This window comes from Muscardinus avellanarius (genome assembly GCF_963383645.1).
Source record: "Muscardinus avellanarius genome assembly, chromosome: 6".
NCBI lineage: Eukaryota > Metazoa > Chordata > Mammalia > Rodentia > Gliridae > Muscardinus > Muscardinus avellanarius.
Genome location: NC_137791.1, coordinates 136755808 through 136781554, shown reverse-complemented (window position 1 = coordinate 136781554; position 25747 = coordinate 136755808). Strand labels below are relative to the sequence as shown.

General features: G+C 58.3%; 1 protein-coding gene across 1 annotated transcript in view; it reads right to left on the bottom strand.

Annotated features, from left to right (window-relative positions):
- Positions 1–16326: 16326 nt before the first annotated feature.
- SORCS2 (sortilin related VPS10 domain containing receptor 2) overlaps positions 16327–25747 on the bottom strand; it is a gene marked incomplete at both ends in the record, with an annotated part of 417103 nt that continues 407682 nt past the window's right edge. The window contains 4 exons of the mRNA XM_080697785.1: positions 16327–16391; positions 19092–19195; positions 21806–21908; positions 22088–22187. Of these exons, the coding sequence (XP_080553911.1) occupies positions 16327–16391; positions 19092–19195; positions 21806–21908; positions 22088–22187 (372 nt within the window). The remainder of the gene's footprint in view (positions 16392–19091; positions 19196–21805; positions 21909–22087; positions 22188–25747) is intronic.

Below are 25747 nucleotides of genomic sequence, written 5' to 3'. Positions count from 1 at the left end.
AGGAAGGCCGGCCGCCTCAGCCTCAGACAGAGGCCGCACACTGCCCTGGCCTCCCCACGTGCGACCGGACGCTCTCCTCAGAGTGGCCGGGGCGCAACTTCCAGGCCTCGCCGCTGAGTGCTGAGACGACACCTTGGCCCAGCCCACATGTCTTCTTTCTACTGTATAATGGTGCCCTTTAGAAGAGTTTACCTTTGAGACCTTGGTTTCTGACTTTACTTGTTGAAAACAGAAACCAAAAGGGACAGGCCAGTGTAGACGAGCCCCGTGGCAGATGGGAAACCACACCTCTAACCAGCTTCACAGCCGCTTGACCAGCTTCAGCTGACCGACCCTGCAGGCCGCAGCCTGGGCGACCCTGGGCGGGGGCGGCGTGTAGGCCCGAGCGGGCAGCCTGCCCTCCTCCGCCGTGGGCACCAAGCGTGCTGTGAAGCGTTTCCACCTGGCAGGCTTTTCTTTCTCTTTGACAGACGCCTTCATCAGCAGGGTACCAAGAGCAGTGTTCTTTTTACCCTGTTTTTTTTTTTTAATGTCTTTTTATCGCGTGTTGCGCTTAGATAAGGATTTTTTTCAAGACTCTGTGTCCTGTTTTGTTAATTATTTGTACTGCTTCTGAAAGGTAGCGGAGTGCTTTTAGTACCCAGCCCCTTCCCCTGGCCCAAGACCCGCAGCCCTTCCCAGGCAGGCGACCGCAGACCCGGAGCCTGGCGGGGACCGGGCCTGGCTCTGCGTCTGTGCGCAGCGCGCTCACTGATGGTGGGTCGTAGCAGTCCTCTGTAAAGGAAGCAAGCTCGGGGGCTGTCCCGTGATGGACTAGAACACCGTGTAGCCAGAGCTGGGGTGCAGAGCCCTCGGGCCCCTTCAGAGAGTGAATCCAAGCCAGGAGGGCGTCGGTGGGCGCGCTCGGCCCCGTCTCGCCCGCCAGGGCTCTCTTGCTCGCCTTTTGTGCAATATTTCTCCTAGAGCTTGGAAGCTCACGACATGGAGGAGGTGGTCATGGTCTCTGTGCCCGGGTCTGCGGACCCGCTGCCTGCTGTCCCCAGAGGGTACTCTCCTTGAAAAGACAGATGCAGGGGTTCAGAGGAGAGGAAGTGGTTCGCTCAGGCCCCTAGTGTGATGGGCTCTTTCCTGGAAGAGTAGGAGCAACCCAGCATGTCCTTATCAGATATAGGAGTATCTGGCAGGAGGCTGTCTGGCCTGCTCCCCAGAGGCGCCCTCGGGGCCATCAGGGCCAGCCTCCTGGTCCCCAGGCCTGCAAGGTGACGTTGGGATTTTATGATCTGGCCCTCCCACCCTGCAGGGCTGTGTTCAGTTTGACTTATGGCACAGGGAGGCAGTCTCTAGTGTATAAGAAAGTTTTACAAGAATTAGAGGCTGCTGGACTCGGAGGCTTTGTGAGCGAGCCCACCTCCAACTCAAATCGACTGCAAAGCCATCTGCCGGGCGGGCTCGGTTCACGAGCCGGCAGCTGGCACCCTCCCTCGCTCTGCAGCACCGTCCTCCACAGTTTAACGAGTGGAGGCGGGCACACCGCCAAGCTTCCTGCCAGGCAACCTGCACGGGGCGGGAGGGAGCGCCTTCCCAGCGCAGCCCGGCCGTCTTCCGAGATGCCCCGGAAAGAGCCCTTCCCTCTGGGATGGCTTCCCATTGTGCGGGATCCTGTCACCACGCCAGGTCCTGTGCAGCAGCTAGGTTTCTGTAGGGAGCAGAGTGTGAGCTGCTGCAGGTAGTGCCGCCTTGGGTCAGATAATGTTTGTCAGTGCAAAGCTCTGGGGCCCTTGTGGTTGTGATCGGTTTGGTGGCCATTGCTGCCAAGAGAAATGTGCCAGGTTTTGATGGCTACTGAAAGGAGGAAGGAAATGCTGGTCCTGAGGTCGTGGCTGGCGTAGGGGACAGCCGCGAGCCTGTGGGGGCTCGCGTGTGTGGCACACTCATTCCATGTTGAAGGCCACGGCGTGTGCCCCTCTCACGACCTAAGTCGGTTAGGGAGGACCGCGATCAGGCCAGCCCTGCCGTCCACGGAGCCGAGGGTCCCAAGCGAGCTCCTGACGTGGGACCCCCACAGATGTCCCAGCTCCCCTCGATGGCACTAGATTTGATCAGAAAGTTAGTTTAAAGCATTTGCTTCAAAATAAGTTATTTATTTGTATATGTTCAATACATAAGAGTTTTAATTTATATCTGTACATATTAGACACTCACGAGACATCTCGTCAGAATTCTGACGATGATCTCCTTTTATTACCCTCCCAAAACACGCCCCAGGAAAGTCCCCGGCCTTTGGGACAGCTGCTGGCGCCACTGCTGCATCCCACCGGAGCTGAGTGGCAGAGGCGGGCCGCCCCCTGCCCTGAGGTCACGGCCCCTGGCCCTTTAGCAGGCGGGTGTCACTGGCTGTGGTGATGGACCTGCCAGCGTGCAGGAGGCGCTCAGGACAGGTGTGTGCTGAGGCCGGCTGTCTGCTGCTCTGAGGCCTGCGTCATTCTAGAGGCTCTGCTTCCGGCCATGATCTGGCGAGCCATCATCGACCTCCAGTGCCCCATGCTTCTGTTTGTACAGTGCTTTTCTTTCTAGCAACCCTTTGTGTAGGAGCAGCTGTGCGGCCAGAGGCTGTTTGGTCCCCTGCCTGGGCACAGGAGTGGCTCGTCACCCTCAGCCTCATGAGTGTGGCAGTGGTCCATCCAGCTGAGCATGGGCCCGCCATGTGTACGATCCTCCAGAACCTTCCTGGGACCCCCAAGGCTGCCCACCAGCCCCACCGCACCTCTGTGTCCCTCATATGCCCCTCCACGGCGCTGCCCACCTGGGCTGTCTATGGTGTCTTGCTGGTTCCTGAGTTGTTATTGGCTGTTTCTAAGTAACCAAACCTGCCCTGGCCAGGTGGAGATTTGCCTCTCCTGGACATCTGTGGGAAGCAGGTGTGCTGGGCCTGAAGCCACCGTAGGGCAGCTTCGGGTGGACGTCGTCCCTGCCTTTCCCACTCTGTGTCACTCTGTGTGGGCTTTCCCGGGGCGGCCCCGCAGTGAGGGTGAACGTGGGGCCAAGTGAGCTCATGTGAACGGCTGGGTCCCTGCTGCCCCAGAGTCAGCGCCCGTGAAGCCACCACGGGGCAAACGCAGCTTTGGCGCACACCACCTCAGCGGCCGCCGGCGAAGGGCCCAGCCTTGCCTGCAGCGGCCACAGAGCCGACACCTCCGTTCACGGGGACGTTGACAGCAGCTCTGGCCCGCCTCAGCACCCTCATGCCCTGAGTCCCTTGAGGTCACCCAAAGGTACCTGCCTTCCTCTGCGGTTTTCCTAGAGGAACAGTAATTTCAAATTAGTGACATAGTTTTAAAGAGCTGTTGAAATGTTTTGGTCCTGTGATGACTCTTCCCAGCTCCCTAGAGGGCTGGGTTCAACTGTGAAAGTGAAAATCAAAACTAAAGTGTCTGTGGGTATGCACTTGGGCCAGCACCGGGGAAGGCCGGGCCCCTCCCCAAGCGCGCCGGCGGTGCGTGCAAAGGCCGGGCCTGCACCGGCCCTGCCGGGACCCTCGGCTCAGCGCACAGTACCGTCAGGCAGTTTTAGTGACCGCCACGGGAGATATTTTCAAAATGGTATCCTCAGATCATAATTCTTAGGGACCAAAGGTGTTTTTAATAAGATTATCTTTGTAATTGATTTTCTAATGAGAAAGGAAATATTCACTTTACATTTTAACATCAACTTTTACATTACAGATATTCCACATTGACTGACCCATGGTTGTAAGTTGTAAGATGTTTTCATATTAAGAATGTAATTATTCCTTATTGTATTTTTTTGAAAAAAATAAAGTCATATTTAAACTTCTCTTTGGAAGAAACAGGCAAGGAAGCAGGAAATTTTTGTTTAATTAAATATGTTGGTAGTGGCCATTTGAAATGACTGTAAATATATTTTCACTGTGTGTCTCCATGTATTTAATTCATAAAGTAAAAAATTTTATGGAACAAGACTTGCCATGGAAATACTAGTTTTCAGCCATTTGCCCTGTTTTTAGCAATGTCACTCGATTCTTCTGCTCTAAAAACTAACTTTTCTACTCCTCTACCTGGCGTGGCCCACTGACCGGTGCCCCTTGGCACGACCACTGGTGTATCACTAATAAAACTTGCTCTGTGGACCAGCCGCGGTGTCTGTCTAACTGTGGGTCCTCGCGCCTTGGGTTTGATGGGGAATGTGCCGGTATTGGGAAATGGCTTTGGTACTAATTTCAAAATGTACTGGAAAATAGCTTTGGTGCTGCTCAGGCACTCAGGCGGGAAGGGAGGCAGCTGTTACCCCGACCCAAAAGTGATTAGCAAGAGCACAAAAGAGTTGGAGCCCAGGGCCTTCATATTTTAAAGGCAGTAAGTTTACAGAGTAGATAACTTCTAGCAGACAGGTTAAAATTCCAGAAGGATGCGGGAGGATAGTACAGGTCTTCCTCAAAGAAGGCAGATACCATGTGACCCTGACTTGGATAATCAAGTAACACAGGCTTGGGCCTGCACCAGGCCAGGCCTACCGGAAGAAGGCTGAGAAGGCTTTGGGCCAAGCAGGGTGTAAGATAAGTAAATCCTCATGAATATACCAAAAGGCTTGCCCTGAGTTAATGGGCGGGCCCACACCTAGTTGGGTCAGGAAGACTATTGGTTAAGCAAAGATGGGAGATAATAAATCTTTATAAAAATTGTTCTATCTTCAAAAACTTCAGTGTCTTACCTTCAAGACACTCCACTACTTCTCTCTCTCTCTCTCTAAAGTAGTGCTTTAATTTCTGTCCCTTCTTTCTACCATTATAATAAAAATTGCTTAAGCTTGTGGCATAGTTGTGGCTATTCTTTTCTAAAGTAGCTCAGAACAAGAACCCACAGCTCCATCTCACACTGTTCCAGGTTCCTCGTGTCCACTTGGAGGCCACTGGCCAGGTGCGGGAGGACACAGTGGGAAGAGCTTTGTGGATGTGCGCAGGAAGCCTCCTTCCTGAAGGACCACGGCGTCTGGAGTCCACAGACCTGACTGTTTTACTCAAACAGTGTTGCACGGCCGCCGAGCCCTGCCAGGTGTGGACTCTGAAGCGCACCAGCCATCACTGCTCTCGGGCCGGCTTACCAGGGAGACGGCAATGACGGGCCGCAGTGGGCTTGAGAGGAGCACTGTATGGAGAGTTAGTTCTGGAGCCATTGAGGAGCTGCTAATGTCAAGGTCGCTGTTTGGTGAGGTGCAGAGGCGCAGGGTACCTGAGCTAGGCCTTGGTGTTTAGGGGTTCAAGGTGGGGAAAGGTTAAGAGTAGACGTAGTCAGAGGTGCGGTGGGGACAGCTGCTCGGGCAGAGGTGGGCAGCTGCTTTGTGGCATAGGAGCAGGCCGGGGTGGGTCCGGAGGGGCCAGCGTCCTGTGGGGAGGGCAGAGTGCCTCAGGCTTCTCGGAGGGACTAGAGATGGGTGGAAAAGCAGCTGAAACACAAGGGGAGACTGGCTGAGCGGCTGGCTCCCAGACCTGACCTGATCGGTCCTGCTCCGGGGTTTCACCGTCAGCGACCTGAGCAGCGGGGCAAGTGCTGTCACCTGGGCTAAGGCGCCCAGAGCGGGGCAGCCTGGCAGGCGTGCTGCCCACGGGGAGGTCAGCCCGGGATCCGTGGGATTGGAAGGGTGTGCAGGCATTGGGATCGGTGAGAGGACAGTGTGGACCCCAAGGTGTGGCCCAAAGGCTGCGGTGCGGGTGCGTCTGTGTAGGGACAGGGCGACCTTGACGGGACCTCCCCTCTAACCGCTGCCCCTTGAGTGCGGGCAGAGGCTGGCTGCATTGTCAATAGGATGCACTCGGTAGGCACCACCAGCGTGGCCGTCTGTGTGGACAGAGGCATCCTCTTTCCATCCTGTTTTTGTTTTTGTGTACTGAGGACTGAGCCCAGGGCCATCCTGCCCGTGAGCTACACCCAACACCCACCTTTTAAATTTTGATAAAAGGTCTTACAGTTTGCTGAGAGCCGAGCTCTATCGCTGAGTCTGTCCTTGAGCCTGGGACCCTCCTGTCTCAGCCTCCCAAGGGCTGGGATTCCAGGCTGCACCACTGCACCTGGCTGCTTCAAGCACTCGCCGCCCACCTCTCTCCAGGCAGAGCCCTCCCTGGCGCCCTCACTTGTCCAGCGGTGGGTGGTCAGCGCCACCGGGAAGCCATTTGCATTTGTGTGGAGCCTGTTTGTGAGCAGAGTCTCTTCCTAGTTGGAGCCTGGGTCACATTCTGGCAAGCTGCCACGTGAAAAGGAAGTGCCTCTTTAGTCCCACTTAAAATTCAGAAAGCAGAGCCAGGTGTGGTGGTGCAAGCCTGAAAGTAGAGCTGGGTGTGGTGGTGCAAGCCTGTAATCGCAGCATTCGGGAGGCTGAGACAGGAGGATCGCGGTTCTCACACAGTGTCGGCTACTTAGGCCCCTTGCAACTCAGACCTGGTTTCAAAATGAAGAATAAAAAAATAGGGCTGGTGTGCAGCTCAGAGGAAGAATGCCTCTGGGTTCCATCTCCAGTACTACAAAAAAAAAAAAAAATTAGCAAGGGGATCCTAGCATGCTTGGCATGGGGACCACGGGAGACACCCACCGTGGGAGTTATAACTGGGAGCCGGCGCCACCCATGTAAACCAGGAGCCAGTTTGTTGGAGGAGGCGAGGAAGACGTCAGATGAGGTCTGCCACTCTGAAGTCTTATGGGGGAGCACCATCATCAGTTTTACTATGTCTATCTTTTAAGCTGGGCGTGGTGGCGCACGCTTGTAATCCCAGCACTTGGGAGGCTGAGACAGGAGGATCGTGGTTCGCAGACAGCCTCAGCTACTTAGCGGGGCCCTCTGCAACTCAGTGAGACCCTGTTTCAAAATAAAGAATAAAAAATAGGGAAGGGGGTGTAGCTTGGAGGTAGAATGCCCTTGGGTTCCATCCCCAGAACCACACACACAAAAGTCTATCTTTTCATAAGAAGGGAAAATTAGTCCAAAACACAGGTGAGGAGCAGCAGGAATGGGAACGTAGGGAATGGGCAGGGTGCCGGGCTCTGAGCTGGGGGCAGGCCACACCGGGCCTGGACGCAGGCACGCTCCGCCAGCAGCCTGCTCGGGGACGGGGCGCCTGCCAGGGCTGAGTGGCTTGGGCTTGCTTTCTGGGCCCAGGTTCCGGGCGCCGCACTGCTCCTCCCTGGTCTCTGAGTTGACCTGCAGCAACTCCCCAGCAACTCCACAGCCTGCGTAGAGCTCATCACCCCGTCCCTGGCCCCAGAAACCTGGGATCAAGCCTCCCACGCTCCTCCCCTGGGCCCGGCCAGCTGGGAGCTCTGGCAGGTGGGGCTGATGGCTCCCACATGTTTGTGCCTCGCCCAGGCCTCACCAAAAAAGCTGCTCCAAGATGCGGCAGCAGCAGCAGCAGCGATCACAGAGAAGCCCAGCCGCACTGTGCGCTGCGCTCACACAGCCGGAAGCGCCCGGAAAAGTCCCGTCTCTCCAGACACAGCCAAAGAAAGCAGCCGCTCTTTGGAAGAACCACAGGGGCTCGTGCTGCCCCGAGCCTGGAGGGTGTAGGGACGCCCCTCACTCTCCACACACCCCTCTGCTTTCCTGCAGAGACACCGTGAGCTCGTGGCTGCCGCTGTTCCCCTGCGGTGGATTTCCCGGGCAAATACCCTTCTTGGCGTCAGCCACGCAGATGATCCTGTGAGCGGGACTGCTGTAACCGGGTGAGCTCACCACGTGGGGAGAGCCGCGCACCTCCACGGCGTCTGGTAAGGGAAAAATCTGAGACTAAAAATTGGGTGAAAACCCGGGCGTGGTGGCGCACACTTCTAATCCCAGCATTCGGGAGGCAGAGACAGGAGGATCGCGGTTCACGGCCAGCCTCAGCTACTTAGTGAGGCCCTCTGCAAATTTGGTGAGACCCTGTTTCGAAATAAAGAATAAAAAAAATAGGGTTGGGCAGGGCGTGGTGGCGCATGCTTGTAATCCCGCGCTTGGGAGGCGGAGGCAGGAGGATCGCACAGGTTCGAAGCCAGCCATGCTGGCGTAAGAGACCCTGTTTCCCAAAATAAAAATAGGTCTGGGAGTGTAGCCCGGAGGAAGAAGGGCTTCCAGGAATCCCAGTACCACAAAAAAAAAAAAAAAAATAGGGTTGTGGGCGTCACTGCGTCTATCCCCAGTACAGCAAAAAGATAAAATTAAAATAAAGTAAAATAGCCGGGCGTGGTGGCGCACGCTTGTAATCCCCGCGCTTGGGAGGCAGAGACAGGAGGATCGCGCGGGTTCGAAGCCAGCTGCGTGCACTGGCTTAAGAGACCCTGTTTCCAAATAAAAATGTAAAAATAGGTCTGGGAGTGTAGCCCAGAGGTAGCGGGGCTTCCAGGAACCCCAGTACCACCAAAAAAAAAAAAAGTAAAATAAATGAAAGCCAGGGAAAGATCTAAATGTAACCAGCCCCAAAGCTGTGTCAGGAAAAGACAAGCTGCTGTAGCTGTTCTCAGCGCGGAAGGTTCAAGGCGGGAATTGGAGGCCAGTGTAGACACGGCAGGCGCTGGCGGTGCAGCTTGGGAGAGGGGCCAGGGAAATCTTGGCGTAGCTCGCAACCGCTTGGCTAGAGGTTCCGGCAAATCTCAGGCACGTCCTGAATGTTCCCGGGATGGAGTTTGGCTCACAGCAGCCGAGCAGCGGCGCTCCAGGAATGCGGACCCCACCACCCAATCACAAAAGCTGCCCACGGTCACCACCCGGAAATACCAGCCTCTCCCTCCTGCCTGCAGCCCGGTTCACACCAGGACCTCTTGTTCTAGAGCGTCCACTCCCGAAATCCAGGGTCCACTGGTTCTGGGAACAGGAATCTCAGCTTCTGCTGGGCATCACAGAGACCTCTGGACATGGGTGACCTTAAGTTAATGGACCACAGAGCCGCAGAACGGCAGAGTAAATGACCAACAGGGCTGCGGCTTAGGGACCCCCGATCACAACTGGAGGGGAGCTGTGGAGCCGGCGGACTGCCCCAACCCAGCCTGCAGCGTCCTGTGATCCCAGGAGCCTGAGACAGGCGAATCACAGGTTCAAGGCCAGCCTCAGCACCGTAGCAAGACCCTCAACAACTCAGTGAGACTGATTCAAAATAAAAAGGGCTGGGGTATAGCTCGAAGGTAGAACATTCTGGTTTCAATCCCTTGTGCCAATAAATAAATAAATAAATAAAAATAACAGGCCAAACCTGTAGTTTTAGGGACACACGCAGGGAAGTTTTAGCTTTCCACTCTCGTTATTTTCACATTTGTTTAGTGGCTTGGCGTTCCCACAATCCCTCTCTGGCCCTCACATCGCCCACCAGCAGGCTCTCCCTCACACCCCAGCTTTTTTTTTTTGCAAGATGTATGAATCATACATTTCAGAAGCCTTCCAATCCAGAAATATCTTCCTGTCTTTCCTTTACAAACGAGTAGCCCTAACTGAAAACGACTGCACGCTGCACCCATCCGTGCTCACAAAACCTCTCAAGTTGGCTCTGCTCCCCCAGCCCTCCGCCCGCCCGCCCGCCTCCCGTCCTCCGCAACCTCGCTCTGCTCAGGGCTGGGGAGGTTTTATGTGGTCTTTATCATCCAAATTCAAAGATTTCTTGCCTGCTGCCGCGTAAGCCTCTTTTATCTGCGCAATTTGTGTTGATTTATTCCCAAAGAAAGCCTATTTATTCTGTCTGGTCCCTGGGTTCTCAGGCCTCTTTCCTTGGTCTGCTGAGCTATTTTTAGACCCTCAGTCCAGCATTTGGGTGGCAGCCTGTCAGCTCGCTGGTCCTCACTCTGAGCTTTATAAACCGGATGCAGGTTTCGCTCCCGCCCCTGCCCCGTGCTCCCAGGAGCTCCTACTCTGCCCCCTGCAAACGTCCTGGCACACAGCACATAGGTCCTTGCACTGACATCCAGGCGAGACGCACACAACTTCCAGAATTCTCTCTTCCCCACACAATGTGCCTTTTCTCGGAACCCCCAGGGCAGCCCTCCGGCCCCCTGGGGCCCCAGGGTGGTTCCTGCTCTGGCACCGACTCCATCTCACCCCCTCCGGCCAGGCCTGGAGGTTTCTGTCCCCGGGAGCTGGGTCCTGCCCCTCACAGTGCTCCTCCGTGCTCGTGGAGTCCTCCCTCTCCAAGCTGCTCCTGGGAGCACCCAGCCCACACCCACCTGAGCCCTGGCCCCGCATTAACCCGCAGCCCAGCGATTATTCTGCGTCTTTGGCTGCATCCGCGGTGGTGCTCGCAGGGATGCGCGGCCTCTGAACCTCTTGCCCCTTCACCTTGTGGTTTGGAAGTGATGCTCCCGCCTCAGCTTCCTGGCTGAAGGTCAGCCTCTGGCCTCCGGCTCAGAGAGTATTTTTGTTATTGTGGTAATGATGATGGAACCCAGGGGCATTGTACCTCCAAGCTACACCCCCAGCCCTATTTTTTAGTCTTTTAAAAAATTTTTTTTTTGGTGGTACTGGGGTTACTGGAAGCCCTTCTACCTCCAGGCTACACTCCCAGACCTATTTTTATATTTTAATTTGGAAACAGGGTCTCTTAAGCCGGCGCGGCTGGCTTCGAACCTGCGCGATCCTCCTGTCTCCGCCTCCCAAGCGCGGGGATGACAAGCATGCCCACCGCGCCCGGCTACAGTCTTTTAATTTTTTTGAAACAGGGTCTCACTGAGTTGTGAAGGGCCTTGCTAAGTAACTGAAGCTGTCTGTGAACCGCGATCCTCCTGTCTCTGCCTCCTGAATGCTGGGGTTACAAAGGAGTGCCACCACGCCCCGCATGGAGCCTGTGCTTCAAGACTAAGACAGTAAGCTCCAAGGATGTCTTCTCGGATGGCCACACCCCTGACCAAGGCCTCTAGATTTTATGAGAGGAAGTTGGAGGCGCTGCAGCCCTTTTGTGACCTGAGGACACCTACCTACCTACCTACCTTGCATCTGAGCAGTGGACTATGACTGGAGCCACATGGAAGGTTCTCTTTATAAACTCTGTGGCCCAAATCCCCAGGGGTCCCCACTCTTCTTTAGCTTTCTTAGTCCGCATTCCACCCACCTTCCCAAGGACAGTCTCATGCCTTCCGTATCCTCAGCCTCCTCCCCTGCCTCCCCTTCAGCAGAGACCTCACTCCTCACCGGAGGGCAGAGTGCAGGGCCTGGTGCTGCCGCGGGCTCCTGCAGCACGGGCGGAGGGCCCTGCTTCCCCCTGGCGGCCACGTGCAGCCCCAGGGCCAGCTCAGGTGTTCCTCCCTCTCCCCTGCGCCACCTTTGCACTGCCGCGGCCAGCCTCAGCTCCTCCCTCCAAGCCCTAGACGGCACACCCACACACTCTGTATCCCTGTCCTCACCCTCTGCGCGTCCCCATGCTCCCCTCCGTGTGGCCAGGTCCTCCACTCTGTCCCTGGGAAGCCGCCAGCGCCCTCCGCCCCACGTGCTTCTCCGCCATCCGGGTTCCGCGCCCTCTCCAGGGCCCCTGCGAGGCGCTGCCCCTTCCCGCCCGCAGCGAAGGGGCTCCAGACACGCACATGTGATCATCCCCCCCACCGCGACGGGCCTCCATCCTAACAACCCAGAAAAGCAGGTGCTCTAACTCTTTAATCCCCCACCAGCTCCCTCCTGCCTTAGGGGACGGCCCCTCTGGCCACTGCAGCCCCAGCCGGGCCTGTGTCCACCGCTTTTCAGTCCTCCCCGAGTCCTGCCAGCCCAGCTTCAATGCAGTGACTCAGCCTGGGCGCGTCTCGCCCACCTGCCCGCCTGTCGTAGCCGTGGGACCACCCCTCCCTGGCCACCCAGGCTCCTCCTCACGATGGCTTGTCTCTGGCCCTGGCAGGGCCACGCCTGTCGTGGCTCGGCTCCTGGCGCCCACCGGCCTCCCTGCCGTGGTCCACACACCCCGCGGGCACTCTGACCCCCGCGGAGAGCCCGCCGAGGATTCCAAGATGGTTGCTTAAATCTTGACTGAATTTTACGTCCCTGATTGTGGAGCAGGGCCGTGGACTGTTTCAGAGCTGCGGCGTGGAAGCCCTCGGCGCTGACTTGGCCCAGGCTGATGAGGGCTCTATCAGCGCCGTGATCACAGGACAGCGCCCTGTCCTCCCCTGCTGCCCCGCATCTCCTCCAGAGCCAGCACACGGGCCAGCCGTTCACAGAGCCAAACATTTGGGCCCTAACAACGTGAGAAGCAGAGAATGCCTGTGGGGCCGTCGCCCAGCGCCCAGCTGGGCGCATCCGGAAAGGACCCAGCCAGAGGTGCCATCGGCTGAGCTGCTGCCGTGATTAACCACCTAATTACAGTGCTGTGGGAATGCACACGGCCCGGACATCGCAATGGGCACTGGGTGGCTCGGCTTGGTGCCTGGAGTGGTCGGATCTGAGCCCAATCATCTGCAGGCTGGGCAGGGGGAGGGTGGGAAGAGCAGATGTCAGGGGTGGGGCATGGCCTCTGGCCAGGACAGGTGGGAACAGCAGGGAGCCTGGCCACCCACCGGGTCCCCGTGGAAATGTCCGGGTTTGGCCTTCAACCTGTGGCTTGAGAATCACACACTGATTTTATTGCCAATACAATCTGTGCAGGTGGAGCTGCCAGCCCACCGGGGGCGAGGCTGAACGTGTCCCGCAGCCATGGTGGGAACTGAGCCAGGTCTGTGGTGCCTGCCGAGCCCCAGGGACCCTCCTGCCCTCACTGAGAGTCAGAGGGCGCTGTGGGCGTCCCTGACCTGGACCACGGAGCACACATGTGCTGGCTGGAGGGCTGGCACACCTGGGAGCCCAGAAGGGAGGAGAGGCAGAGGAAGGCTTGGCAGGAAGCTGGTCGCCTGGGACAGAGCACCTCAGTCAGCCCTGTCTAAGGAGGACTCGGGGTGGACAAGCCCTTTCTACTGGCAGGACAGTGTGAGTTTGACCACCGTGTCTGTGTTCAACCTTGACGGTGGGTGGTCCTGCTCTCTCCCCTGTCATGGTCAGAGGGGCTCTGTCTGAGGCTGATGCTTGGTAACCCGGGCCCCGCAAGAGCCCTGAAGCTGAGGGACCCCGCAGCTCAACCTGGAGGAAAGGCTGTCACCCGGGCTGTCCATGCACCCCAAAGGAGACAGTGCCAGTGATGACAAGCCTGAAGCCATGTCCGTGTCGGTGCCAGGGGACTCGCCCTTGCCCTTGGAGCTGGGCCTGGCATCTCCTGAAAGGAGAATTGGTTGTGCCACAGAAACCAGGGCTGTGGGACCGAGTAACTGAGACACGAGGCCCCCACCTGGGGTCCGCCAAGCACGCAGCTGCCCCCACCCCGAGTCCCCGCTGCCCTGGAGGCCGGCCCACCGCTGCCGGGAGGCCACCAGCCCAGCTGTGTGCTGTTGGGGGAAGTTGTTTCCTTCGGGATTGGCACTTTCCTTTATCGGTGGGGCCCACGAGGCAAGCGGCAGGTCTCTGAGGAAGGACTCTGGTCCTGACACAATTTGTCCTGATGTTGCAAGTCTCCCAAATGATTCTGCTTGGCCAACTCAAGGCTACCTGGGATGTGGGGCTCTTAGGGGCCTTGAAACAATGCCTCAAATTTCAGCTAAAATAATCACTGCCACCTACCTGTCTGGTGACAGATCTGGGCCCCCTCTTCCTCCTCCGAAATCTGGGGTGCCGGTGCCTGCCCTGTGGGTGCCACTCAGGTGTGAGAGGTGGCCAGACAGGGGCTGACGGCAGGGGAGACAGGCCCGGAGGGCAGGCTCTCTGCACTGTGGCGCCTCTGCTGGCCTCCTGGCCCCTCTGCATGGCTTCTGGGAGGTCAGCCCAGCAGAGGGTCCCGGGGGAAGCTGGTGGGACACCTTGCCACCGCTGCCGTTTCAGGCAGCACGCACCGTCGAGGTGGGCAGCCCCAGAGCTGCAGTCCAGAGACCAACCAAGGTCCTGTGTGCGGGCAGCCCATGGTTGGGCCTCAGCCTCCGCAGCCTCTGTCCCCTCTGGCACGTGAGAGGAGCCTCTGCTTCCCAGAGGGAGGGAAACCAAGCCACATGTGTGGACACGCACTGTCACGCCAAGCGCCAGCGTCATCTCTACTGTCCCAGCCCAGAAACCGCAGCCTATCCCCTCCTAGGGCCTTGGCCACATCACCTCGGGGACCACAAATCCAGGGGTGAGTGTGCGTGTGTGTGTTGTGTGTGTGCGTGTGTGTGTGTTGTGTGTGCCTGCGCAACGCACACATACGCATGTGCTTAAACATGGGACATCTTCACAAAGGCAGCAGCTGATCATATTCGTTTAACCTTTGTTAAAAGCATCACAAATGATTTATTGATTTTTTTTAAAAGGAAAAATAAGAATGCATCGCCTCTGCCATGTGCGTATACCGAGGATGCGGTGAGCGCACAGACGCGTTAGACACCGGTGGTGGCGGGCACATCTCATACCCTCCCCGGGCACCTGGGGCTGCAAGTGAGAACTGGGCGAACCCACAGACCTACGGACTCGTCTACGCAGAGAGTCGGGAACGTACGAGGTGCCACCTTCTGCCCTGGTGCTTGGTCCACACACCCAAAATGTTCTTAATGAAAATAATAACATACAAGAAAAAACACAAATAACTGAGGGGGAATCCTACCCAAACAGCGGAGAGAAGTAAATGAGTTGTGGGGAAGGTCAGAGGCCCACAGTCGTTACCCGCAGGCGCTGGCCTTGGGCTGTGGCCTGTGTGTGATGGTCACCCGTGTGTTTTGCACACTCAAAGGCGGGTGGGCAGGGAGGTGCTGGGCTGGGGCGGCCAGCACAATACACGTCTCTGCACGTGTCTCTGGATGGTGGGTGGAGCCTTGACCAAGGTCTCAGGGTCACAGCCTTTCTGGTACTCGGTCCCTGTCCCGGCCCCACCCCGGGAGGACAGCCAGCAGGGCTGACTTTGGAAGGGTCCCGGGAGCGGTGGTTGGTGGGCAAGCAGGGCAGGAGAGGGGCTGGGATACAGCTGAGACGCCACGGCCTGGCCCCGGCCCGCAGAGCTGCCTTCATGTGTACAGTCCCCGAGTCCCAGCCTTGACAGGTGACAGGAGCCCTTGGACACTAGGGACCACCTACGCAGCCAAGATTGTATGCAGGACTGCCCGAGTGTGAGGTTTGTCCGTAGCCTACCCTCTGAAGGTCTGTGACCCTTCCAGGGGGAAAAAAAAGGTAAAGCCCCAGGCTCCAACGCGGGGCACAGAAGAGCCGGGCAGGCCCCACTGGGGCCAACCCTGCTGCTAGCCTGGCTGCCAAGGAGCTGGGCTGGATGGAGGGGAGGGAGGGGGAGGGTACTGACTTCCTGTTTCAAGGTGAAAGGTGAAATGTCCCTCTGTGGCTGTGACTCACACTGGCGTCCCTGACTCTAGGCAGCTCTGAGAGGGGAAGCCGCGCCGTGTGTGCTACGGCCTCCTTGTGAGTCCCGGGCCCACCTCCACCACCAGGCCTACGCTCCCTCCTGGGGACTCCAGCTCCGCCACCCGCACCTCCTGGACCAGGTTTCAGGCTGGGAAGAGGCGGGGGAGCTGCCCCTCCTTGCCTGGCTGCAGGATGCTTCCAGAGCCCAGACCCACCGGGGCAGGCAGGAACATGGATCTGCGGGCATGGGGTCCCTTTGTCTCCACCCTTAGCTCCCCCAGGAGAAACCAGAGCTTGTGTTTGCCTCTCTGGGCCCCAGAGGCGGATCCCTGGGGTCCTGGGAAGGGGTTCCCTAGAACATGGCTGGACAGGGCAGCCTGGGTGGCCACCACCTGGCCATCCCAATGGAAAGTTAAAGGAAAGTGCCCCCAAGCGCAAACAGCTACCTAGAGAGGTATTTACATTATTTGCGGATTAAAAAGAGGGGGGAGGCTGCGGGAGGCCTGGAGTGGCATTTGGGGGCCCTGGCCTGCAGGCTTCCAGGACCCCAGGGGTCTCCACAGGCACAGGAGCTGCTGTGCAGCGTGAGCGGTCCATGGTCTGAGCAGGGCCAGCTGGGCAGGCTCACCCCAGGCTCCGGAGTGACCGGTGCAGCCAGGAGAGTCCAGGCCGCTGCAGCAGAAAGTTGGGGCGATCAGGGCAGCCCTGGGGGCCAGGGGCAGATTCCCCTGAGGCGGGGCAGGGAGGTGGGGCGGCACCACGGGCCTGAGTCCTGGAGGCTCTGCAGCTGCTGCCCTGGCGTCCTGGGCTGGCGGGCTGGGGCTGAGGGAGGGAGGCGTGTCCAAGCCCTGCGTGGGGACTGTGGAGCAGGCGGCCTTCCCGCAGGTCTCTGAGGGGCTGGGGGCGGCCGTCCCAGCCGTGCGTGCGGTCTGTGCCCTCCGCGGGAACACAGAGGAGAGTGTCCTGGCCAGCGGCCTCCTGGCATCAGCTCACCAAGTAGCTGTGCATCTCCCGGGAGTTGATGCTCAGGACCACGCCGGAGTGGTTGCCTAGGGAACAGAAGAGATGCCACCCAGTGAGCGCAGGCCTCGGGCTGGGCTCGGGGAGACGCAGGCAGCAGTGTGGGGACACAGCGGTAGCCTCGTCCAGGTATGAAGCCAGCGTGCAGTGGGCACCCCGAGGTTCCGGTGGCTGGTGCTGGGAGTGGTGGCAGGGTCTCCACGGGTCCTGGGTGGGTGACTGAGGAGTGGCTGTGCCGGGTGCCGTCACAAGCAGTGGCCCCACACCCACTGACCTGGCTTTGGCAGCAGGGGGGCGCGGGAGGGGCTGAGGCTCCGCCCCCTCCTGGCAGCGGGTGCTGCAGGGTGGGCGCAGCGCGCAGAGGCCGGGAGGTGGGCATGGGAGAGAGGTGGGACAGTGGCAGTCAGAGGCGGGTAGTCAGGTAGTCCTGGTGGGGCACCGCCATAAGACCAGAGGGCAGGGTGAGGGCCCAGGACAGACGCGAAGCCTCTGGGAGCCTGCCTGCTCCACCCGGGGCAGCAAAGCAGCCACACTGGAGGCCTGGGGGGCCAGGCTGCTGCGGGCTGAGGCTGGCGTGGGAGGAGATGCACCTGACCCTGCAGGTGAGACTCTCAAGGGCCCGCCATTTCTGCCCCTGTGCTGTGCTGGCACTGACGCTCGGGTACCACCGTGGAGCTGCTCTGGAGGGCCGTCCTGGGCGAGGCCTGTGTGTGCTCAGGGCACAAGTAATAACTATTATGCTAGTGTTCATTTTTAGGAGCTTAAAGAAAATCGCCGGTAGAAGGGGGAGAAAGTGCGGGTTCCCATCTTCCTGAGCCCCACACCCTCCCCCGCATCACATGGCTGACCCTGCCTGCAGGAGGGTGAGGGGGGACCAGCTGCTGGGGTCAGCCTGGAGCCCCAAACTACCTCTGCCCTGGGCGGGGCAGAGGCCAGTGGGTGGCCTCTGGGGTGCACAGGGCACTTGGGGTGCTGGGGAGCACTCAGGCTGTGTGGCCAGAGCTGGTAGGACCCCAGCTCTGCCTCTTGTCAGGGAAGAGACTCTGGGAGGCTGGGCCTCAGCTTCCCATGAGCCAGGGCCTGCCTCACAGAGGCCGGGTTCTCGTGAGGTGGAGGCCAGGGTCTGGCGTGGAGCAGGGGCTCAGAGAACGGTTGTGGAGATATTCCTGGAGATGAGCAACACGCTGATGAACACACCCAGGCTGGCGGGCACCGAGATGGCATACCAGAAGCCCGGGAGCCAGGCTTGCTCTGAGAGATGAGGTAGGGGCAGAGGGCAGCTCATGGGCCAGCTGGTCAGGATCCAGGGCCAGCCACTGGTGGGCAAGGTCACCCAGCTCCTGAGCCTCACTCAGTAATTTAAAAAGTAAAGGCCATGATTTCTACCCCCTGTGGTGCTGAGGATAAACAGATATGGAGTATGGGTTGTTTTCATTTTAATTTTTAGCACTGGGAATTGAGTCCAGGAACAATCTACCTCTGAGCTACACCCACAGTACTATTTTTTTTAAAACAGGGTCTTGCTAAGTTGGTGATACTGGTCTCAAACCTGCAATCCTCCTGTCTCAGCCTCTCAAGAGCTGAATGACAGGCATGCACCGCCATGCCTGGCATGTGTATGGCTTTTTTTTTTTTCCTGTACTAGGGATTGAACCCAGGGCATTCTACTTCTGAGCTACACCCCCAGCCCTTCTTCTTTTCTTTAACCCTTTATTTTGAAACAGGGCCTCATTAAGTAGCTGAGGCTGTCCTTGAACCTGTGATCCCCCTGTCTAGCCTCCCAAGTACTGGGATTACAAGCGTGTGCCACCACGCCCGGCATGTGTATGGGTTTTAAAGTTGAATAATAATATCCATGACATCTGATGGTATCCTCACTCCGCCCTGGCCACTTCAGCAGAATCCTCGCGATGACTTTAGAAGGCTGCATGGACAGTCATCTGCAAGTGTAGGAATGGCCGGCGTGGGTCTGGCTCTGGGGCCTGATTCCAACTCCAGATCGGCGGCCTGGAGTCATGACCGAGCAGTCAGCTCAGCTCTGTGCCCCAGGCCCCATCTCTAAGAGCAAGCCTGCCCGAGGCAGCATCTGCAGAGCCCCGGAGCCACCTGGCTCTCAGCCGTGCTCCCCAAGCAGCAGAGCAGGGCTCTGTTAGACTTCTGGACCTTCAGCAGTCTCAGAACACCTGTAGCCTCAGTTTCCCCACTTGTCAAGAGGCAGAGCTATGGTGTCCGCTTGGGCTAGATGCTACCATGCTCCTGTACAGTGTGGCCTGACCACTCTCCCCCTTGGGCGGCCCTAGCCGGCCATGATCAGCAGCCTCCTGCCAGGCCCTGCGCGAACCGCCTGGCTGGGTCAGTGCCCAGAAACTGCAAGAGAAAGCAGCTGCAGAGGGGGCAGCCGGGCCTCTGGGGGTGGGCACCACCCGGCCATGGGGACGGAGTGTCTCCCAATCAACCCGGCGGCCAGCAGTGAGAGGTGGTGTCCGTGTGCGTGACGCCCGCTGAATGGCTTTTGTAGTGAAGGGAGGGGGCAGGGATCTCCAGGGTGGCTGGGGGCTCCAAGTCTGCAGGCCAGAGCCTGGGCTTCGTCCTCCCTGCTCTGTGGAGCCTGCGGGCCGGCGTTGGCTCTGACATCTCCCCGCAGCAGCCCCGGGAGGCTCTGGTCAGCCTGGCACCAGGACAGGGGTCAGGGCGACCGGCCGGCGGGGGTCGGGCACAAGGCTCCTCACCCTGGATGGCGCTCTGGGCCTCCTCGCTGTGGCTCACGGGGCTGGTCATCTCCTGCTCCTTCTCATTGTGCATCTGTGCGTACACGGTCCTGCCGGGGCGTTTCCTGCCGGGCAGAGGCGTCTGCTCAGCCGGGCCCAGACCCCCTCGAGGGAAGCCCGGCACACAGGCCTAAAGGGCCCCCACCTGCCCCATTCCCACACCACGCAGGCTGCCCACCCCACCTGGCCCTGGGAGACAGGCGGGCCGGCCTCGACTTCCCTTCCTATCCAGGTGCTGGGGGCACAGTGTGCCACGGGCCCCCTTCTCCTCTGCCAGGCCAGGGCCCGGGGCCCTAGCCCATGCTCCTTTGTGAGTAACCCACCCCGGTTAGTCCAGGGGAAACCCAGAAAGGCTGTGGCCCCACTTCAGAGATGAGGGGCCTGGGGCTCAGGAGGGGCCTTCTCAGACATGGTGGACAGATGTGGCCTGCTCCCGGGAGGCGGCTGGTGGGAAGCACCTTCAGCCCCCTCCAGCCGTGCACTGGGAGTGGCTGAAGAGGACCGTGTCCCTCCAGGCAGGGACACTTCAGTGCTGGACTGGGTGCTCAAGAGGATCCTGCCTGCCAGTGTAGACTTCTGAGTGACACGGGGTGGCCCCTGGGGACACAGAGCTCCAGAGAAAAGTGGACCCTGGGGGGCTGCGAGCCTTGGAGACATGGGGGCAGTTTGCTTTGGGCCCAGTCCATTCCGTACTGACCACCGCACCAGAGGGAGCCCCCAGCCCCACGCTGTCATGGCTATGCAGAGCATCCAGCCCCAGGTGCTGGGGGCGCTGTCCCTGTCCTCTCCCCGTCCACCCTGGTCAGCTCTGCTGACCTCCTGTGGGGCAACCAGTGGTGGTGAGGAGGCGCACTGGTCCTGGGTGGCTCCCTGTTTCCATGGCAACACCTCCCCCCTGAAAGGCATTCTCTGGACCATTGCTGGGTCCCTCCCTGTCCAGGGTGTGCTGTGGGGATGGGGTACAACGTGGCTGGGGTGAAGTGCCTGGTAGACGCCCACCTGCAGAGAACAGAACCCTGACCCCGCCACCCACCTCTACCTCTTGGGACCCTCCCTCCCACCCGGGCAGTATACTGTCCCTCTCTCAGCACCGCCCGGCCTTTCCCACTTGTTCCCTGGCCAAGCTCTGCCAAAGCACCTTTCAGAGTCATGAGAGGCGGGGAGCGGGAGCACTGTGGCCTGAGCCTCCGGCGCAGCCCCTTCCTGCTCCCCACCCGAGGGACTCAGGGGAGCACGGGCCTGGGCTCCTCTCCTCCCTGGCTCTTTCCCCTCCGCCTCCCTGCCCTCCTCCTCCTCCTCATTCCCTTCCCTCCGAGTCCACTACAGATGGGGGAACTGAGGCTCAGGCAGGGGAGGGCCGTGGCCTCCGCCCGGAGCAGGGGTGGCAGCTGCCCTGACAACTCTTGCTCCCTGCCGGGGTTGCTGGGCTGAGCGTGGGCGGCTGGCAGAGGGAAGGGGGTAGACAGGAGGAGGTGGCATCCCTGGCCCTGGCTGGGCCCCTGCTGGGGACCACGTTCTTCACCCAGGTGGGCTCTTTGGGGTGGGGATGCCCTTTGACCTGAATCCAAGGTGTCTGCGGGATCCCTGATTGAACCTGTCAGGAAGCCCATGGCTCCGAGAGCTTGCAAATGAGCAAGGCGGCAGCCTGGACCCCGTTCCATTCCCTCTGCAGGAGGCTCCTGTGCAGCCTTTGGGAGTCCCACTGAAAAAGTCCCTCTTCTAGAGATGCCCTTCTGAATTCCCCAGGCCAGTTGAGGTCCAGGTTCCTTACTCTCAGAGGCCCTCAGCCTACCCCTTCAGTTGTAACCAAGTAACGAGGCGGGTAGTGAGCTGTGGGTGCTCCTGGCCACAGCTGAGTCAGTACCATGCTCCTAGCACCAGAGCTGGGGGATGCTGGCCCTCGGCTCTAGATGACCATAAAGGAAACAGGGCTGTATCCCCAGTGGTTCTCATGGTGACCCCAGCCAGGGCAACCGAGGCCCCTGGAGCTGAACTAGCAGGAAGGACAGCAGGGTTGACCTGGAAGCCACGCTCCGCAGGACAGGTCGGTCCACACGGCTGGTCACTGGCTTACTCTTGGGTCCCGGGTTCTGGTAAGCTCATGCTGACCAGCTGCTCCGGGGCAGCCACAGCGGACCCCGGCACGGTGGATGAGCAAGTGGACCGTCTCACAGGGAGGGACAGGCCCAGGACAGGGAGACCGCCACAGCCCCTCCTGATCCACGCAGGGCCCCAGCCTCCATCCCAGGTGCCCCGAGACCTCCCCCTACAGTGCTCACACACACATGCTCGCCAGGCAGAGAGAATGGCTGAGGGGCGGGCAGCAGTGTGGCCTCTTATATCTCCCCCTATTCTTGCCAGGCCTTGGGCACATCCCTGGACCTCCCCAAGCCCAGGGTTCCTCATCTGTGACATGCATGAGGTCTTCCCTTTGAGATGGGTGGACTCCGAGCTCCACATGGCAGAGGGGTGTGTGGGAGATGCTGTGGCCAGAGACCATCTCCCCAGGGCCCTGAACCAGGGAGGAGCCAGGCGAGGACCCCCCTCCTGTGACAATCATAGGGGCAAGCCTGCACCCTCCTTCCCAGCCCCAGGAAAGCCGCTGCTTCTGGGACTTTCTGGGTCCTCCTGGCCTGTGTCGGGGCTGGAGGGCTGAGGGAAGCCAGTGGTCTTGCCTTTTGAACTTGTAGAGGATGAATGCTCCCACCGCAAACAGCCCGAGGACGAAGAGGACCACCACAGCCCAGTAGCCGCCGCTGCCGCCCAGCCTCTGCGAGTCTGCAAGGGAAAGGCCATAAATGGGCAGCACAGGCCCTGCCTCGCCCAGCCAGGACGGAAGTTCTTTCACATGGTCAGCTGTGTGGACAGAGAGCCTCCTGCCTGGCATCCCACAGTGATCGGGGTCCAGGCCTGGATGCAAGCCCATGCCCCGTGGGGCTCCAGGCCAGGCCTCTCACCTGTGTCCACGTCCCTCAGGGCCACCAGCACCCGCACCCCTCCTCGCAGCAGGAAGCTGATCTTCTGCGTGTTCAGTACCTGCTGGATGGCCGCCAGCCTCTGTAAGCAGAGCAAGAGAGAGTGGGTCGTCCTCTGCGGGCCCGTGGGTGGGAGACCGGGCAGCCGGGCTCGGCCGGGGAGGGCTGGGGATGGTGGACACAGCCTGCCTGTGCCCAGCGCCCTCTGTGAAGGGGAATGGTGACCGCAGCCCACCTTCACCACCACCACTGACGGGACACCAAGGGGCATTCTACCTTTGAGCGACACCCCCAGCCCTATTTTTTGTTCTTTATTTTGAAACAGGGTCTCGCTGAGTTGCACAGGGCCTCACTAAGTAACCGAAGCTGCCCATGAGCCGTGACCCTCCTGTCTCAGCCTCCCGAATGCTGGGATTACGAGCCTGCGCCATCACGCCTGGCTTCCATGGGCTCTTTCGTCAGGAGGCGTGGGCCATGGAGTATGGAAAGGGGGATCTTGAGGGCTCCAGGGGCTGACCCCAGTGGTCAGGGAAGGCTTCCCAGAGGTGGAAGGCAGGTCAGGAGGTGGGTCAGGGGAGTGACCTGCTGAGGGGGACCCCAAGAGGGGCTCCAGGTTACAGGGAAGGGTTGCAGAGCGGGGGTGTCTGGGGCTGGAGAGGATGGCCCGTGGCCAGCCTTGTAGGCCCTGGGGACCCTCCCTGGGGATCCAGGTGACATGGTGGCCATGTGAGTTGCCCGCGCACAGTAGGCTCCTTCGTGGCTCCTGTCAGTCCTCCCTGCATCTGTGCATTTGTCGCTGTCCAGGGTTGGACAGTGGAGACCTGGCTGCCTCTTGCTGCCACCCATTCCCTCCTGGCTGGACCTTGGAGCCCCCGGGAGCCCCAAAGGGGTGGCCCAGTGACCCCAGCCTCCTGGCTCCTGGACTATGGTGGAGAAAGGACTTTGTCTCCATCTGTGTCCCAAGCCGCTGTCATCTCTTCCTGAAGCACAGAGTCCTGGAATGCTGAGACCCGAGATATCCCCACCTGTATGCGCCCACCTGGCGGCCCAGGGCCTCCTGACCACCTCCTGACTAGCATTCAGAGCAGAGCCAGGGGCCAAGTGGTGCTCAGGCTCATCCCTCTGCACGGGTGGTTCAAAGGGTGTGGGAATGGGACCTCACACCAATGGCCACCCCAAAGCTCCCTGCGGGCACCCCATGGAGGATGCTTGGAGCGTGGCCTAGAGAAGGCACGAGATTCCAGAAGCCCGGTCCCTGCTCCAGTGCCCCCCGAGGACCCAGGACGCGGAGCTGGGAAGGGTGCGTGTCCCCAGGGCAGCAGAAAGCCCTTGCTTGGAAGGGCTCCTTCTCCACACGCCCTAGACAACGCCCCTCTTTCGTCCTTTTGGGAAGAGACATCCATTGTGGCTTGATCTCATTTCCCTGATGCTAGCCATGGTCAGCATCCTTCCACGGAGCTATTGGCCATTTGTGTGGCTCCACTGAAATGTCTATCGAGGTCCTTGCCTCACCCAGGATTTAATTGGGGTCGTCTGTTTTCTTGCTATTGGGTGAGGCCCTTGTGTGTTTTGGAGATCAACCATCGTTAGGCGCGTGGTCAGAAAATGTCATCCCTTCTCCCTTCCTGGCCGTGTCTCCCCTCTGCCGGTTGCTTCCTTGCTGTGCGGAAGTTTCTCAGCTTGACGTCATCTCCTTTGTCTGCCTCCTCTGGTTCCTGGTGGACTGTGACTGGGGTCTGATCCAAACCTCATCACCACATCTGATGTGCAGTCTATCCTGTTTTCTTCTGGAAGTTGTACTTTTAGGTCTTATGTGAGTCCTTTTGGGTGGGGACATTCTGACTTTGAGTTCCACCCCAGCCCTTTTTATATTTTATTTTAAAACAAGGGTCTTGCTGATTTGTTGATGGTCTCACTAAGTTACTGAGCACTGACCTCAAGCCTGCAATTACCCTGTCTCAGCCTCCTAAGAACTGGGATTAGAGGTATACACCATTGCACCCAGCTTATATAAGTTTTTTTTTTTTTTTTGTAGCAGAGATTGAACCCAGGGGTATCCTACCTTTGAGACACATCCCCAGCCCTATTTTATTTTTTAATATAAAACAGGGTCATAAAATTATGAATATGGCATGGTACCCTGGACAATCATTGGTGGGAGTGGGGAAGGGAAAACGGGGGTGGGGGGAGAGGGCACCAAGTATAGTTTAAATGTATACCATTTATGTTCAATAAAAAATTTTAAAAAAACCAGGGTTTTGCTAAGTTGCTGACACTGGACTTGAACTTGTGATCCTCCTGACTCAGATTCCAAAGTATTGGGATTACAGGTGTGTCCACCATGCCTGGCAGGTATGTAAGTCTTTATGTTGACTTTTGTAAGTGATGTGAGGTCAGGGTCCAATTTCATCCTCTGGCATAAGGACATTCAGTTTTCCCAGCACAGGTTATTGAAGAGGCTGAAGTTTCCCCACGGTAGGTTCTTGGTACCTATTATGGTTTGAGTTTATTTATTTATTTATTTATTTATTTAGTGGTATTAAGAATTGAACCCCGGGTCATTCTACCTCTGAACTATACCCAAGCCCTATTTTTTAGTTTTATCTTGAAATGAGGTCTCACCAGATTGATGAGATCCTTGCTACTTGCTGAGGCTGTTCTCGAACCTTTGATCCTCCTGTTTAAGCCTCTTGAGTACTGGGATTACAGGGGTTTGCCAACACGCTTTGTATGGTTTGAATTTAGAATGTCCCCGACCTCCTGTGGTAGACAGGCAGCCATGTTGGAGGCAGGGCTTGGTTCCTAAGGAGAGGTCCCTGGGGGTGAGTCTTTGAGGATTATATATGTGTCCTCCTCACCTGCTCTCTTTGTCTCTCTCTTTCTCTCCTCCTCCTTCCCCTCCCCCTCCTCCTCTTCTTCTTCTTCTCATCCTCTTCCTCCTTTTCCTCCCCCTCCCCCTCCTCCTCCTCCTCTTCTTCTTCTTCTTCTTCTTCTTCTTCTTCTTCTTCTTCTTCTTCTTTTCTTCTTCTTCTCATCCTCTTCCTCCTTCTCCCCACCTCCTCTCCTCCTCCTCCTCCTCCTCCTCCTCCTCCTCCTCCTCCTCCTCCTCCTCCTTCTTCTTCTTCTTCTTCTTCTTCTTCTTCTTCTCATCCTCTTCCTCCTCCTTCTTTTTCTCCTCCTCCTCCCTCCCCCCCCCATCTCTCTCTCTGTCTCTCTCGGCCTCCCTGATGTGAGAGCAGAACCCTGTGTATACTCTCTTCTCTTTCTCTCTCCCTCAGCCTCCTGTGCCTCCAGACTGAGCTCTTCAGACTTAACTGGCCTAACATGGACTGAATCTCTGAAATCTCCAGAAATGTGAGCCAATAAATCTCCAAGTTGTTGTTGTCAGGTTTGGGGGTCGCAGCATTGAGTGTTTTTCTCTGAGCTCTGCGCTGTCCCCTTTCTCTCTGTGGTTGTTTGTATGTCAGTGCCATGCTGTTTTGATTTCTGTAGCACTGATGTTAGCTTGTGTGTTATGTATAGCTCTGTTCTTTTTGCTCAAGGTTGTTTTGGCTATTTGGGGTCTTTTGTGCTTCCAAATGAGTTTTGGGATTTTTTTTCTATTTCTGTGAAAGTGCTATTGGAATTTTCATAGGGATGAGT